We start from the raw sequence: 16,880 nt of genomic DNA, 5'->3' as shown, positions 1-16,880 counted from the left end.
AACTGGATACTTTCTCGTCTCTCCAGGTTTTAATATCTCTTGCATTGCTCCTTGGCATTGTGAAATAGGACTCAGTGATTAGGATTCCTTCCAGTTGTGATTCCAGCAAATGACATGTGCCAAAATTAACCATGGAGTTCCTACCCTGTGGTTTTTTTTTTCCTGATTATGTTTTTAAGTAAACATAAAGGCTTATAAAGAGATATATGTGGGTTAAAATTGTCTGGAAATAGCTCAAATGAGAGTGCAGTATGCACTTTATCAGGTATTGACTGCTGAGCCTTTCAAAAAGTTGAATTGATGCATCTGCATTCTAATTTATTGTATAATGAATAAGTGAAGTGACTGTGTTTACAGTGGTAAAATACAAGTCTGTAAATGGGCAGAATATTACAGGATTCAATACTTTTGTAACAAATACTAAATCTATAATTTCTTTCTACCCCCGTCTTTCCTTTATTTATTTGTGTTCATAATTTCTTAATGTAGTGATTTTTGTTGTGAGCATGGCAATTTCTCCTTGAAAAAAACAACCATTTAATTTTTGGCCATACCTACTTGCTTCAGATTCCACATACCTGTTTTGTTTGTGAACTTGAGAAAATCGGAAAATAGGAATCCAATATATAAGGTGTTATGTGCTGGGTTTTTTTGTAAGCTTGCAACAATGGCGTTATACCCAAGTAATTTGTTTTGGTCTCTGTGGACAGTGATATCTCAAAAACATGTTCTCAGAATTAGGTTTGGGGTGGTAACCAAGTGTTCATAGATTGTTAATAAGAATCTTTGTTTTCAAAGAAAAAAACAGCAACAAAGCTAAGTTTATGTAGGTATTTGTTTGAAGTATAATGTTTTTAGAATTTAATAGATTAATTCAGTCATTTACAGCCTAAATTTCCTTGTGTGGCTCTCATAGGTGCTGACTTCAGTGTTCTACAGCACATATCAATAAGTGAAATCATTGCAACTAAAACTGAAGCAAAATATCTTATGCATACCAGGATCACTGTTTCAAAAAATTATTTTAAATGAGGCAATTTTTTTTCTTAGAGGCAAATTTAAATACTAACTGCATGTGTAAATTAGGGTATAGCTTCACAGTTGGCCTAACCTAATTTAAGACTAGTCTACCGAAAAGATTGACCTCTGGCTTTACCCTTCATATCATTCCTAGTTCTAACTGGAAAATAATACTGAAGGAGTATTTATTGTATTTAAAATCAGGAAATAGTGAATTATATGAACACTAAGGTTTTCCACACAGGTTTTATTTTTTAGTAATGAATATTAAAATTTGTTTACTATTCTTTGTATGTTTCTTCCCAGGTTGAGCATGTACTTCCTCTTCTGAAGCGAGGAATTGGTATCCATCACGGTGGTCTGCTTCCTATCTTAAAAGAAACCATAGAAATTCTTTTCTCTGAGGGCCTTATAAAGGTAAATATTTCATGTCCATATTTAGATTTTTCTGTGTTGTGAATACACAGTTGGTAATCCTGAAAAACCAAGAAGTATGTCTTAGCTCAGAATGTATGTTAATATTATAGTGGAGATCTGCTCCTTGACTGAAAAGGGTGAAAGACTCATTGCACACGCCAAACTGAAGAATGCTTTGTGTTTTGAGTGTGATTCTATGCAGGAAGCATAAGGCTTAGTACTTACTTTTTTTGAACATTGTGTGGACCAGTAACTAGGCAATTTTAAAGAGAGCTACACACATATGAAGGGAAAGGCTCTGTTCTGTGGCTCTATATACTGGCTTCTACAAATGCATGCAGCACCTCTGGAAGCCTGTAGCTGTTCCAGTGGCACAGGTTAATTGGTGTTATTGGTTGCAGCTCCCTTCCCTGGAGAAATGGAAATATTTGCATAAATGCCTCCATCTCTATCTGAAAAAACAGTTCTTGAAGCTGTTTTTATTTCTCTTCTCTCTATAAGGACAAGTTTCTAGTCTTTAATACTTTGCCATAGATGTCTTAGGTTAGTGCACAACTACAACTCTAGTTTTAAGTATTCCAGATTTTATTCTGAAATATTAAACTTGCAATATCTAACTTTAACATTTTCTTCAACTGTTTTATATTTTACTCCTAGAAATGACTATAGACATTTACCAAGCTGTTTGTTGGTTGCCCTCAGGGACAATCAGAAAAATCTAACTTTAGATGAAAGTTGTGGGGTTTTTTCGGGTAGCTAAGTGCTATTTTCTTCTTGCAAACTTTGAATGTGGAAATTAACTATTATTTTTCATTAGTATAAATTGCACCCCCTTGTGTTTTCTTTTGGAGTCTTTCACATGGTCCCATCTAACTAGTTTTCATGTTTTCCCAGAGGAAATAAAGGAAGGGGGAAAGAATGTTTTTGGTCCAGTTTTTAAATATTGAATGTGCCTATGTTCCTGTGCTGACTGTACATAAGTAGTAAAATCTGGAAAGGTTTTGTGTAGCAATCTCTGACTATTTGCACATTTGCTTAAGAGCCTTTGTTTTTGCTTGCTTAACTTTAGTCTGTTTACTTAGGCCTTATTTGCAACAGAGACTTTTGCTATGGGAATTAATATGCCAGCCAGGACTGTGCTATTTACGAGTGCCAGCAAATTTGATGGAAAAGATTTCCGATGGGTAAGTGAAAAACAGGTTCTGTAGAATAATTGAATTGCAGTATGTAAACCCTACCAGGATTAAATCTACTCTTAACATATCCACTTCAATGTAGTAGAAAATAGTTTTTTCTTTCAAAAATCCTTCTTTGTTCACTAATCCATTTATAATCAGTGTACAAATTCCTGAAGGCAAGAGTCCTCAGATTATACATGGGATTATTTATTTTAATAGATACAGCAAAAAAGCATCAAACACATGTTAGCAGCAGACATTGGATTAGACTAAGACTTCTGCACAACTTGTCCGAAACTGTGAGACCCAAGTATTTTCTTCTGTGTCAGAGGAATGTGGAGAATAAGTGGGCTCAGTATCCTACCATAATGATCTAAAATTAGGTTTTGACAGACCCAAGAAAAGAGATCATTTATCTCAGGAGAGTATTGATTGTTCTGTTATAGCAGAGTATTTGGGTAGCCCACAGAAAGACAGAAATGTATGGAGGGAGAGACAGGTTCTTAAACAGCTGGAAAACAAATAATTTAAAAGTTTTAAACATTAAAACCAGGTATGTGATTCACACATAAATAATAATAAGGCTGTACAAGTCATCACAGCAAAACTTTATAAGTAAGTGTCATGATTCATCTTTCAGAGATGGGAAAATTGTGGTAAACAGGACAAGTGACTTGATGTGCATTATGAAGTAAAAATCTCTTCAATCTTCCTTTGGGCTGCTCAGTTTCACGATTCATTCAGTCTGATTGCATGTCCTTAAGATATATGCGAGAATTAGCTACCTTCGAGGTACCAGATATGTGGAACTCCTGCTTTTAAAATGATTTAGCGCAGTTTCCTTAAGTAGTTTTTGAGATCCGACTTAAAGTGAAACTCAGGAAGTTGTTGGGAATGCAAGTTCCACAGATGACAAAATAACCTGTTTGATAACTTGCTGAGACATAGGGAACCAGTTATAGCTGTCTCTTGTCCATGTCCCAGTTCTTTACAACCTCTTCAATTTCACGGTTATTAGGCGTAGAAATACTGCTCTTGCTAGGTATCAGTATTTTAATGTTATATTTGAATCATTTGAATTAAATGGTACATTATTTGAAGATGGTGAAGATGCATTGTCAGTATGTTGAAGATGTATTACATTTTAATAATCACCACCATGCCCAGCAAAATTCCATCACATAAGACATTAGTAAAATGTTTTTTGTGCTTATTAAAATCATGCACCGTGTTACGGAAATCACTGTAGCTATGGGACCATTAGTTAACTTATGCTGCTGAGATACATTATTCATAATCATGGATTTATATCTTAGTAGCTTAGTAATCAGTTATGACTGATCAATGAATTCTATCTGTGAAAAGTTCATGTCTTAGATAACTCTCCTTTGCTAATTTTTATACATCATGGTCATTTACTGTATAATTGTAAATAACACTTTATATGTTCTTGCTATTTTTCTAATGTTTGGGTTTTTTTTGTTGTTGTTTTATTCTAGATATCCTCAGGTGAATACATTCAAATGTCAGGTCGTGCAGGACGTCGAGGTATGGATGACAGAGGAATAGTAATTCTTATGGTGGATGAAAAAATGAGTCCAACAATTGGCAAGCAGCTTTTGAAGGTAGGAGAGAAGTTAACTTTTTTTTTTAATCCTCCCCACTAAGTTTATTCTCATTTGAATAATGTAACGTGTAAAATTATACACCTAGAACAAAAAGTATGTAGATTATGCAGGTAGGAGATGACAACTTCTGAAAGGAGTATTGGCTTTCACTGAATTCTCATTAGAGCAGGAGTTTCTATTGTGAAACAAAATTAGAAAGCTAGTATCATCCTTCTGTCTATAAAAGGGATCTCAGTCAGGAGAGGTAGAATTATATCCTGTTTTCTAGTGATATCACTACTACTGCAGTGTTCTGTTTGTTTCTTGCTGACCACAGTCAGTTCAAGGATATTGCTGAACTAGAAAAGTTTTGCTGAGCTTTCGCAAGAATTATTAAAGGCTAGGTTCTGTGGTGAAATAAAACTTTGTTAATGGACTTTCCAGTATAATAGACAAACTCGTCAAAGTCATGCAAAAAATGAGGTACATATAATAAAGAAGAAGAGATGGCTGTCAGTGAGCTAAAATTAACTATGGAGAAATTGAGAGCGCTTGTAGGAAACTTTGAGGTTTGGAAATCAAGAGGTTGAAAAAAACCACCCTTGTGGCTGCGATGGGCATTAGATTATAGGGCTTCCCCAAACCGTAATGGAAGTTGTTACAGATTATTACAATAATACCCTCTTGCTTTATAATTTGAATGTGAAACATTGCACTCATTACACTTCTATTTAAATTCCATGGCAAAAATCACCATAATGAAACATAATATTCTGTTGTGTGTGTTGTCTATCTTTGGCTGCTTACATTAATTGTGCACACATGTTAAAATTGAAAACTAGGAGAGTTACTCTGCACGCTATTCAGGAGCTTGTAGTCTTGGTACAAATAGCAGGTCATTTGTGTTAAAATGGCACTTACAGTATTATTAAAGTTTGTATAAATTGTGGGAATCATCTTAGGTCAGCATCAGAATATGTTAATAAAAAGCATGTATTAGTTGCCAAAAAAAAAAATCAGATGCCGATATTTCTCTATTTTGTTCAGACAAATGAAGAACAAGGGGTAAAATATGTACGTGGCTGCTGTTAATTATGCAGGTGTGGATTCTTTGTTGTGTATCTTGCTCTGTCAGTGCTACCTGTTAATTCATAAGAAATGTGTACTTTAGATGACTGTTATACACAGGTAGTGTTTGCCTTCTTAAAGTCAGAATTTTCATGAATGCTACATTATGGCTAATAGAAATTAGTAAAATAAGAAATTTCAAAAATGTTGGAACGTATTAATGTATGGTAGCATTAGGTTTTGAATTTATTTCTCAGTCTTGATTTGATTTGTGTTTTCTCAGTGGAGCGGACATATATTTATTTTTTTACATGCACACTGAATGCATGTGTATATCTCTGAGATATACTATTATATCCAGTATTTTAACTGGATTTTTATGAGTTTTTAAGACTATTTAAAAAATAGATGTAATTTTGTGGCATACTTATTAAACAGCAGGAGATACAAAATGAGAGAAGAAAAAAACACTCCTTATAAATAGCATTAATTTTGTGTACTTGTAATCTGTAGTTTATAAATAATATCCCCAAAAGTTAATTTATATGAAATAATTGTAAATAGCTTAAGAAAAATTGGTATTTCAATTATTTATCTTCAGAGTTTATGAGATTACTCTATAAGCTCAACTGTTCAGAGTTGAAAAAAACTGTGGTTTTTTTAAGTTTGTAAGTTCAGTAGTTTGAGAACTATAGAACTCAATCTGCATGAATTAAGATGAGAAAAGGAAATAGTATATAATTTACATTTTTTTGATACTATCTCTATGTTTTTGTCTAGTTTTTAAGGAAATTAATAAAGAATATTTCCTTTATTGAAACGATAAGCCCTTTGATTTTTTTTTTCCCCTTTTGAATTATAAGGAAACAAAAGGGAAAAATAATGGCAACTTTTTTGCTTTCTATATTATCTGTTGGTTCTTCTCCACTGATCTGAATAAATTCATGTATTTCATTAATTCTTCTCACTACTTCACTTGTGAGCAAGGACTGAATTTAAGATTTATTTGAAAAAGATCAGAAGGGGCTATAATGAAGGTATTGATGCTTCTGTAGCCAATTGCTGAAAAGCCAGTAAAAGTAATCTTTTATGAGATGACTAGTACAACATAAAAAATACTTCTTATATTCCTTTTTAAATACAAAACACTTAGAGGAAATTTCATTTCAGGCCAAGAATATATACAGACTAACACTTCTTCAATACTCACATTTTGTATTCATCGTTAAGTGTGTCTGAATTAGGTTTTACTTACCGACTGACAGTGTTTGTCTGTAGTAAGATCATGATCATGTCTTGCGGTAGTATTTTGCTGTCACATCAAGTATTGTGGCTTTGCTCCAGGATAAGCTGAAGATTTATAAGGAAAACTTCAGAAGAAATAAATTAGCCATATTGAAAATGATAGGACATTTACATAGGACGTTTTTATCATAGCTCTTCAACCCTAATAGATGACTGATCCAAACCATTTCCTGAATACTAGAGCAAAACGTCTAGGAATAATGTTATCAGCTGCTTAACACTGCGATCAGGGAAGTGAGAGCTTTGAGTGTATTTCAGTATCAGCAGTATTGCTGCAGCTGTGCAGCTGTTCATTGCGACATTGTGTACAGTACGTCAAACTTAAATTCAGAGATGGAGTTCTTACAAGTTTGTAAATATTTCTTAAACTCGGTAACATATATTTGTCTTCTGCAGTGTAACTAGGTTTTTTGTTTATCCTTAGCATTTATTTAACCACTAAATATTTACTAAACTGGTGACTTGCACAAATCTGTAAAAGTAAATGCTTACAATACTGTTGGATAGCTTTCTGAAGACAGTAAATTATAGTTTTACATTTGCATAATACTAGGAAATATTTGATGGGAAATTTTTTTTTGTTTCCTTAATTAAAATCTTTAGCTACATTGTGTTAGTTTAGGTAGGAAGTGGAAAGCTTCTTGATGCTAGGTGGCCTTTGAAATGAGAGCAGCACCTCCCTAGTTGGAATTTAGCCATGTTACAAGCATGTATTCCTGCAGATACTGAACAGTGGTAATCTGTTATGTCTCTAAAAGACAAAAATCTTAAGCTAACTACGTTATGGAAATGAATAATTATATAATGAAAGAAAATGTGCTAATGTAAGTAGGTTTTTTTAGCCTTGAATTTGAGTGTATGAATTCTTTGCATCTACTTACTCCTTCACAGGGGAAGTTAGACGGACTGAAAAATCGAAAGAAAGCATTCATCCAGCCAGATAAAATATACAGTATTATGCTTTCCTTGTCATTTACGTATGGAACATAAAGTGCCGCAATGCCAAGCTGTAGGAGATATTCCGCTAGCTACATCTGGCTCCTTGGCAGGGCCTTCATTTGTAGAGTTGGCAGTACTGTGCTTATTTGTCCTTTATGCTGCTATTAGAAATCCGTCTGGTCTTCTTGTATTTTATTTTGACTCTTATGTTGTTTTATTGTACCAGGGAAATGAACAGGATAGCAACTCAGACAGTTTAATACTTTTCTCTTTAACTTCCTACCTATTTGCACAGCTCTCTCATATGACCACTGTGTAGTTGTTGGAAAGTTCCTTAATTTTGAAAGGGCAAATCATCGTTCCCTTATAATTGAGGCAGCATCATTATATATTTTGTGTTTTAATCATCTGCTATGTATCACATATGGCTGTTCCTTTCAGACTCCCAAGTACAAAGAAAAGCAATATTTACATAAAAATAAATAAATTTATGCTGATCAGGAATAAATGTAAGATTGGAAATTTTGAGGAGGTGGTGAGAAGCTTCAGTTGCTAGAAGAGGAAGTTTCTGGAACAGGAGCTATCTGATAAAATTGATGGAAGTTAGTATTTTTGCATACACATAGCTACCCGTCTGCAAAAGGAATTAATAGTAAGCTTTGGGCACCAGTAATTTTCTGTGGATTTCTAACATAGAAACTGTAACAAGCAACTAAAACTCTTGGCCAGGTTGTGAGAAATGCCATAGTTATGTAATACTATAAAAAAACTGTGATAAATCAGAATTCAAGAAAAACAATGGTTAATGTGTAGGAAGGAAATACCGGTTTATGCAGAAGTAGCTCGCTTAATCTTTGACTGTGAGGTTTCTTTTGGCTTGTCTGGTATTGACTGATAGGCCATGGGTCTGCTCCTGTATTGGTCTTTCTGTGTTTTGAAATAAATGCAGGTGTATATGGTCTTGAATTGGGTTGAAAAATAGTAAAACTTTAAAAATTACCTAATGTAAAAGTATAGATTTTGTTGTTTGAGCGGTTGCGTTTTGGGGTGCTTTTTTGTTTTTATTGTTAGGTAAATTTAGGACAGTGCAAAACTGTTTCTAGTCTTTTTTACTCTTTAAAATACCCATATACATTAACATGACGCTCTTGAAATTATTAGTGTGTTTTTGTTCAAGTGATCTCCGTTGACTAATACATAGAAAACCCTTCCAGTGAATGGGAATTTTTTTTTCAGGTGGTAAGATTTGTTCTGTTACAGTGAGTTCTCATTTTGCTCTTACAAACTGTACTGAATTTCACAGTATGGTCAGGCAAGAAGCACGGGAGTAGAGCATCAACAGAGGTCCTTTTTGCAAATTAAATGCTTAGGACTGTCTGAAGTAAAGAAGAGGAGGTTGTTAGCTATGTGTGGCTGCCACAGACACCGAGAACAGGGAGCTGCTGACAATCTCTATCAGGAAGCTCAAGGTACAATCAGATGCAGGCTAGAGCATAGCAGTTGTTCAACGCAGTGTTTGGCAAAATTGCAGCACAAGCTTCTTTGGCAAGAGGCTATCTTGATACACTGTCTATGAATAATGTTTTCTTGCACAAGATGTGGTGGCCTGTATGGAAACTGGTACGGAATGATACAGCTTACTACTTCACTTTTATAGAATGATAGAATCATTAAGGTTGGAAAAGACCTCTAAGATCATCGAGTCCAACCATCAACTCAAGACCACCATGCCCACTAAACCTTGTCCCTAAGCGCCTCATCTACACGTCTTTTAAATACTTCCAGGGATGGTGACTCAACCACTTCCCTGGGCAGCCTGTTCCAAGGCTTGACCACTCTTTCGGTAAAGAAATTTCTCCTAATGTCCAATCTAAACCTCCCCTGGCGCAACTTGAGGCCATTTCTTCTTGTCCTATTGCTAGTTACTTAGGAGAAGAGACCAACATCCATCTCACTACAACCTTCTTTCAGATAGTTGTAGAGAGTAATAAGGTCTCCCCTGAGCCCCCTCTTCTCCAGGCTAAACAACCCCAGTTCCCTCAGCCGCTCCTCATAAGACTTGTGCTCCAGGCCCTTCACCAGCTTCGTTGCCCTTCTCTGGACACGCTCCAGCACCTCCATGTCCTTCTTGGAGTGGAGGGCCCAAAACTGAACACAGGATTCGAGGGGCGGCCTCACCAGTGCCGAGTACAGGGGCACGATCACCTCCCTGCTCCTGCTGGCCACACTATTTCTGATACAGGCCAGGATGCCGTTGGCCTTCTTGGCCACCTGGGCACACTGCCGGCTCACGTTCAGCTGGCTGTCAACCAGCACCCCCAGGTCCTTTTCCTCTGGGCAGCTTTCCAGCCACTCTTCCCCAAGCCTGTAGCGTTGCCTGGGGTTGTTGTGACCCAAGTGCAGGACCCGGCACTTGGCCTTGGTGAACCTCATACAGTTGGCCTCGGCCCATCGATCCAGCCTGTCCAGGTCCCTCTGCAGAGCCTTCCTACCCTCCAGCAGATCAACACTCCCGCCCAGCTTGGAGTCAGTCCTTACTGAGGGAGCAGTAAGTGTGATAAAGACTCCACAGAATCTTTAGTACTGCTGGTTGTCCAGCCCTTTAAAACTGTTCTGTGTGCAGATTTTCCATTTACTTTTCCCCAAATGCTTTGAAGATGTTTCTAGAGAAGCAAACTGGTATTTCAGTTCATTTCCCATAAATTGTGAGTGAGTAGCAGCTTTCCATTTAATCTTCTTGTTTGGGACTATGCATAAGACAGCAGGTGAAGCCTTCTAGTGAGACTGTCTTCCCTCAGCATTCAGTCCGTCTGCAAACATCAGTTTAGCATGCCAGCTTAATTATACTGTTGTATTTTGGTTTGACTTAAAGCTTACTTGTATGGAAAAAAAAAAATGCCTCAGGATTTGAGAAATTTACCAAAGCCTAGTTCGGGAGGGAAATAGACTTCAGCTGGAGGTTGGCACTAACACTTGTTGGAAAAGCTGCTGCAAAATCTAAAGAAATAGATTGTCACTAGCAGTTTGAGGACAGTATAATGTTCTTTCTAATCTAAAGTTGTGACATAGATGAGAATCTTAATGACACGAACATTTTGGATACTTTATCAAAATGTAGATAAAAATAACTTTAGTGTGACATTTTAATTTTTATTGTAAACTGCCAAACTTTTCTTGTTCTTACAAAGCTTGCACTGCAGAAATTTCAGGAAGGTACTTAACTTCTAACCTTAATTTAAAATCTGCTTAAAGTCAATGAGATTTTAGCGTGTAATCATGGAGAGAATTCAGCTGTTCTACGGGAAATAACCGTGCAGAAGGGATTTTTATTGGTTTTGCAGTTATGCTAATGTAGCTCAGGATGATCCTGTTATCAGTATAACTATCCAGTCTTTTTTGATACTTCTGAGGGAGATCTGATTATTCATGTGGTAACTATATCATTGATCTGTGGAAAAAATGTGTGCTGTTAATTAGTATTTCACTAAAGGTGTTTCTGTGTATTACAGATATATCAAGCAGTCACTTGCATTTTTATTTAATGAGGTTTTTCATAAAAATTCATAATGGCGACTGTCACAGACAGCTAAGTGTACTTGTTTCCCCCTTATGAAGAAAAAAGTGAGAGACTTTAAATATCATCAATGTGTTCTGTTCTTTGCTCTTTTTGTAAAGCGGTTCTTTGTTTCCTTTTTGGAAACTCACTCATTCAGCTTATTTCTGGAAACACTGATAAGCAAATGAAACTGTCAGTGGACCAAATGGCGTAAAATATGTCCTGTAGTGTATCTGATTTGTGTCATTATGAAAGGTACTTTATTGTTGCTTTGCAAGTTGCCTTTTTCATCTTTGTTAGCTCGTAATGTCCCTGTGAGGTAGTTTCAGACAGTGTTTGCCATCTTATGTTCCCTGTGAAAGCTTTATAAATGTTTTCGGTGAAAGGCTGGAGAGCAAGAGAGTTATGTGCAAAATTTGTTCCTCTCTCTGCATGGGAACAGTTTTGAAAATGTAAATATTTTTCTCCCACTATAAGAAAGAACAGAGAGAGTAACCCTTACCAAATGTATGTCTTGCTCAATACTACGTGCCATAATGCAGCAATGACAGCTCTCGCATCTCTGGTTAGACAAGGCTTCCAAGTCTCAACAGTAATAAAAAAATTGTGGAAAAAACCCTGTCAATATCAATTCCAGACACTAATCTTCCTCCTCCCCAGTATTTGTATCTTTCTAGCTTATGTGGTCAAGAAATGGTAGGACTAGTAAATCTGAATGCCCTGTTGGATGATTTGATGGTGTTAAGAAGAGACTCTGTTCTGAAATTGTTCATGTTGACAAGGCATGGTGTATAGCGGCTATAATTTTCAGATAGTTCTTGACTAAGTTATTTCTGTAGTGAATTGTTTATAGTAATGTTCTTGATTTTTAACATTATCAGCTTAAACTAATCGTTCTTTTGCAACCCAAATCTTGGAAAACTTGTGAGGGTACTACTGGTAAGATGGCTTAAAATTTCTCAAGAAGCGAAGTGGTTGCAAGCACACAAAGGTCATTAATTTCTGAGAACCTCAGTTTATGTATCTACTGTTCTCATGTATCCAGGCAGTTCTCATCCAGAGGGATAAAAAAGCTTGCAAAAGCATACTGTTTTTTTAAAAAATACTCAGAAATAAATCTGTTGCTACTGTCTGTTGATGATTTGGGGTGGGGGGGACTGTCCCTCTTTGAAGGGAGGAGAAGGAGGATTACTTGCAGAAAGGAGGCTGGAGAACTGGGATGGTAGTTCAACAATAGTAAAGTCACGGACACAACGTGTGTTTGAAAGTGACTTTCTGATGCCCGTTCAAGGCAGTCTTTCTCATGAACTTTTGTTGCAGCTCTTACCAGTTAGGCTTTTACCTGATCTTCTGCATGAGTGGTTGGTGGTTCTTCCTTTCTCTAATATGGAGCTTTTTCTCTGGAGACAAGGGAAAGGCTTCCTCAGGGAGTAAGAGAACTTGAGGCAGATGATTGCGTGCCCTAGCTTGTTGAAGAGAAGGTTGATGAATTGTGACAGGAGGATTTATGGTAGAGAGTGAGCTAAATGTCATGCACATGTTTCACAATATTTTTAAGAAAGTAAGAAAGAAAAGCAATCGATCTGGGAACTGGTGGTACAGGGCTTGAGCAGAGAAAGGGATTGCAAGAGGAGCAAACCATCAGGGAGAAAATTAAGTTAAACTGATTTGCCTATTACTATATCTTAGCAGCAAGCAAAATCCAGGATAATTGAATACCTCATACTGTGTAGGCTCTTCAAGAGCAAGTTAGGAAGGGAAGGCCCACCTTTTCCATTTTCCTGTCAGTAATATATCCCATTTTCCCTCCCTCCTATTCTTCCCTTCCCTCCACTATATGTATATGACAGGTGTCTTTCGGTAGCCACTAATTGCCTCTTCAATAATCATGCCAATCTTTACAATTTGCCAGAAAAGGCTAATTGTCTGCTCATGTTTTGTGTGTACTTAGTATAGAAGAACAACTGTATTTTGGTATAAGGTTTCCTAATGCAGCTGCAAAATCCATATGTTGCTACTAGGTAAATGAAGCAAGGGCATCCAGGTGATTGCTGCCTGTTAGATGCAAGTCTGTTGATAGCCCGGAGTAGTCAGTAGTGACTAACGCACGCCGCAGAATTCACTGGCTGTGCTGAAGGGATAACACAGTAAAGCTACTATAGTTATATTTAATTTGGACAAGTAACAGTTCCAGTTTTCAGAAAAAATAAGCTTCTCAGAACTTTTGATTTCGAAGGTAATATTGCCTAGAGAAAAACACTAAGAAAACAGGAATTTCTGAAACTTGGAGAAAGATGTGTTTATGAGATGAAGGAACAGGAACAAAAAACACCGTTTTTGCCAAAACAGGATTCGTATTTTAACTGCTTTGTCTTAATAGGATGATCTTATTTTCAAATTTTAAAATGCTGATCATGTGTTTAAAATAAAAATTACCACATCAGCAACTGGCTCAAATGCTGCCTTTCAAATAAGTCTGCTTTATATAATCTTTGAAATAGCTGGGGTTTTTAGTTTGTTTTTAAATCACTCCTTCCTCACAGTTCAACTGCACTGATTTTAAAAAAGCCCGTAAAGTGAATCTGCAGGAATTGTTTGGCATGTTTGGTGCATATATTATAGTTGTATAAAGTTCGTTGTTTTCTTTTCTCACTTTATGATAGCGTTTAAGTGAGAGTGTGACACGATTTTATTCTTTCAAATGGTTGATAATCTTGCAAGCACACAGGTAAGCTATGCCTTAGAACTATGTAACATTGTCAGGCATGGAAAGAGGGGTTCATAGTGCAATCGGAGCAGTCACAGCAGCATTTTGCCAAGTCTCTGCTGGTCTGTAGATACGCCAGTGGCTGTAGCCAGCTAGTGGGTGTATTCCAGCTGCTTTAGTTGATGCCTGGCTACAGCAGTGGATGTTGCTGTAGGAAAGAATCTGACCCACCAATAGCTGACACTGGCATAATTGCTGCGCCGTTCTTTAGTAAATGCCATTCTTTAAATGGCATTCTCTGTTGTAGAGAAGCAAGCTTTATAGGGAGTGGTAATTTCTCTTTCCTAGAATAACTGATATATTTAGAAAAACAGACAAGAGCTTGGGTACATAATCCTTTTATCAGGTCTAAGGAAAAAGCTGTGTTATACGTTGGTTAGCATCAGCAATAGAAGTTCTCTCATGTTTCTTTGGGGTATCAGACCAGAGATATTTGTAGAAACTTGAGCTTTCCTTTGCACACTGCAGCTCAGCTGTTGATGTCGTACTTATTGACACATTTCTGTTAGTAGAAGCCCATTTGTGGTAATTTCAGAACTCACGGTGTTATTTTAAACCCTCATTTCATGAGCTAATTTAAGAGGTATTTCTGTTCTGTGGTGCATCACTTGAGGTGAAAACCTACATGTATTTATGATCTACTCACAGATGTAAGCTAGAATGACTGAATGAGTCTCTGGCCATGGAAAGCAAAACATTAGGCTATATGATTTATCTTAAACTTGTTTTACATGTATTCATGTTGGTACTTTCTTAGTATAAACATATGCTGAAGGCTTCTCTTTAACAGGTGGGGTTTTTCTGAGATGAAATAATCATACAGTGAATAGGATTCTGACATTTGTAAGGTAATCTCATAAGGCTCTATATCTCACATAAAGCAAATGGGGTTACAATATTCCTAGATCTACTACATGTGAAGGAGTCTTAGACTCAAGCTGCTTGTCTGTTATTAAATCTGACATCATTGTATCAATGGATGTAGTATAAGAATTCCTGACTGTGCATTTAAAATTGAAAGAAAAATGTGTATATTGTGGTAATGTCATTTAAAATTCATTAGACTTTGCTTGATGTAGGAGAGCACTGTATCTGAATTTCAGCATTTGCATATATAAACTAATCATCAGTTGTTTTTTTAATGGCCTGTGCTTTTTTTATTATGTATGATGAGGGAGTATCTCTGCTAGATACCTTACTGTATAGCAAAAGGCAAAGAAATGAGTTGCAAGCAGATACAGTATAATTGGGTTTAGGTAAAGCAAATCTTGAGCTTAAAAGAAAGTGCAGAGGAGCGTGTTTCCCAGTGTCAGCCCTCTCTGAGCTTCTAAAATATCTGGTAGAATATGTTGAACTTTCAGCAGTCGTGTAGTTGCATGAAAAACATGTCTTGAAATATCCTCATTTTCTTGTTGTATGTTTTAGTTGTTATTAATTTAAAATGTTTAATCATAACTGAATTTACTCACAGGCCTTGTTGAAATGACAACACTTGTTTAGTATATCTCTTTTATTTCATGTATAGGTCACTCTTTAATGAGCAGTAAATACTAAACCGTTGCAAACTGTTGCACTTCATCTTCTTATAGTATACTTTCAGATTAAATTTCACGTGCCATTTTATTCCTCATCATGCAACTCTGTGGATTGCTGGTGTCTTCGGTGATCTAGTAGTATTTTTAGCAGACCTAGCTATTTTTCTATCTATGCCTTTTCTAGATTTCTTGTAAGTCCAGACCTCTCTGAGTCTCCACTGGGAAATTTTGTTTTTAAAAAAATACCAAATTACACTGGTTTTCTGTTTAGTGATTCACAAGAATTTGCTTTTTTCCCAAATCCCTTAAAGACTTAATTACCTTGGTTTGGTGGGGGTACGGAATGTGTTGTCATAATCTTTTCAGGAATCAAGGAGGTATGATAATCCATGTACTTGTTAACATCTTCAAAGAGCTCTGAAAGATTTGTGAGATCTAACTTGGTTTTATAAAAAGTCTATTCATGCTGCTGTTCTACTGTGTTTTATCCGGCTATCTGTTGCTTCTGGTTTCCACTCCTTTTGTTGCACAGAAATTGTAATTTTCTGCTTCATAACTCCTGGATTTCCCTTGGATCCTTTCTGAAGAACTGTCAGGCACCTGTTCCCTCGATACCAGTGCTACTTTAGATGAAAGGTTATGCACTGCACTTGGGCGATTTCATACTTCAGAAGTTTTGAGTCTCTCTCATCTGGTTGCAGCGACTTCTTATTTGGTTTATCAGGATGGCTGTTTGTGCTGACAGTTAAGATTTGAGACAGTTTCTTAAGTTTGCCCTTTGCTTGGAGGGGCTGTAGTGTTGAGGTCTTCTAGATCTTCCTTGGACACTGTTTAACTGTTCTATGTGTTCTTTGAATAGCTGGTTGTTTTAATGTGTATCAATTAGATGTTTGCTCTTCTTATGATAATGAGGTTTTCCTCTTGGGTAAGAACATAATAACATCCATGGTGAATCAGGCCAAAGGTGCACCTACCTAGTCCAGTACCCTTTTTTGACAGAGGACAGTAGCAGATGTTCTTAGAAAATAAGAATGGGGACAGAAGGTAGTGATCCAATATTTCCCCACAATACTTTCCCAGCATCTTTTCTTCTTAGGTCATTCAAAATACCTGTAAATACCACCTTGTAAAAAAATCGAACTTCACAGAATACCAGAATGGCTGAGGTTTTCAGGAACCTCTGGAGGTCATCTTGTCCAAGCCCCTGCTCAAGCAGGGTAATCTAGAGCAGGCTGCCCCAGAGCATGTCCAGATGGCTTTTGTGTATCTCCACAAGTGGAGAGTCCACAATCTCTCTCAGGCAACCTGCAAAGTAAATTAATTTTATAATGAGACATTACTTAAGTTAAAGAAGTCGTACACTACCTATTTTTGAACAGACTTCCCAAGACACCAATGTGATCAGTAAGTCTTAAGAGAAAAAGGTGTGCAAATGAGTTTTTCCAGAGTGTTAAAATAATGGATGGCTTTAAATAGTTAAATAACTAT

General features: G+C 36.5%; 1 protein-coding gene across 1 annotated transcript in view; it reads left to right on the top strand.

Annotated features, from left to right (window-relative positions):
- Positions 1 to 16,880, top strand: part of MTREX (Mtr4 exosome RNA helicase) — a 47,172-nt gene that overhangs the window by 11,808 nt on the left and 18,484 nt on the right. Inside the window, exons 13-15 of the mRNA XM_075137448.1 lie at positions 1,327 to 1,437; positions 2,520 to 2,621; positions 4,115 to 4,240. Coding sequence (XP_074993549.1) covers positions 1,327 to 1,437; positions 2,520 to 2,621; positions 4,115 to 4,240 — 339 coding nt within the window. The remainder of the gene's footprint in view (positions 1 to 1,326; positions 1,438 to 2,519; positions 2,622 to 4,114; positions 4,241 to 16,880) is intronic.

This window comes from Calonectris borealis, chromosome Z (genome assembly GCF_964195595.1).
Source record: "Calonectris borealis chromosome Z, bCalBor7.hap1.2, whole genome shotgun sequence".
Lineage (NCBI taxonomy): Eukaryota > Metazoa > Chordata > Aves > Procellariiformes > Procellariidae > Calonectris > Calonectris borealis.
Note: the sequence above shows the minus strand (reverse complement) of the source record. Positions and strands in the feature narration are given on the sequence as shown.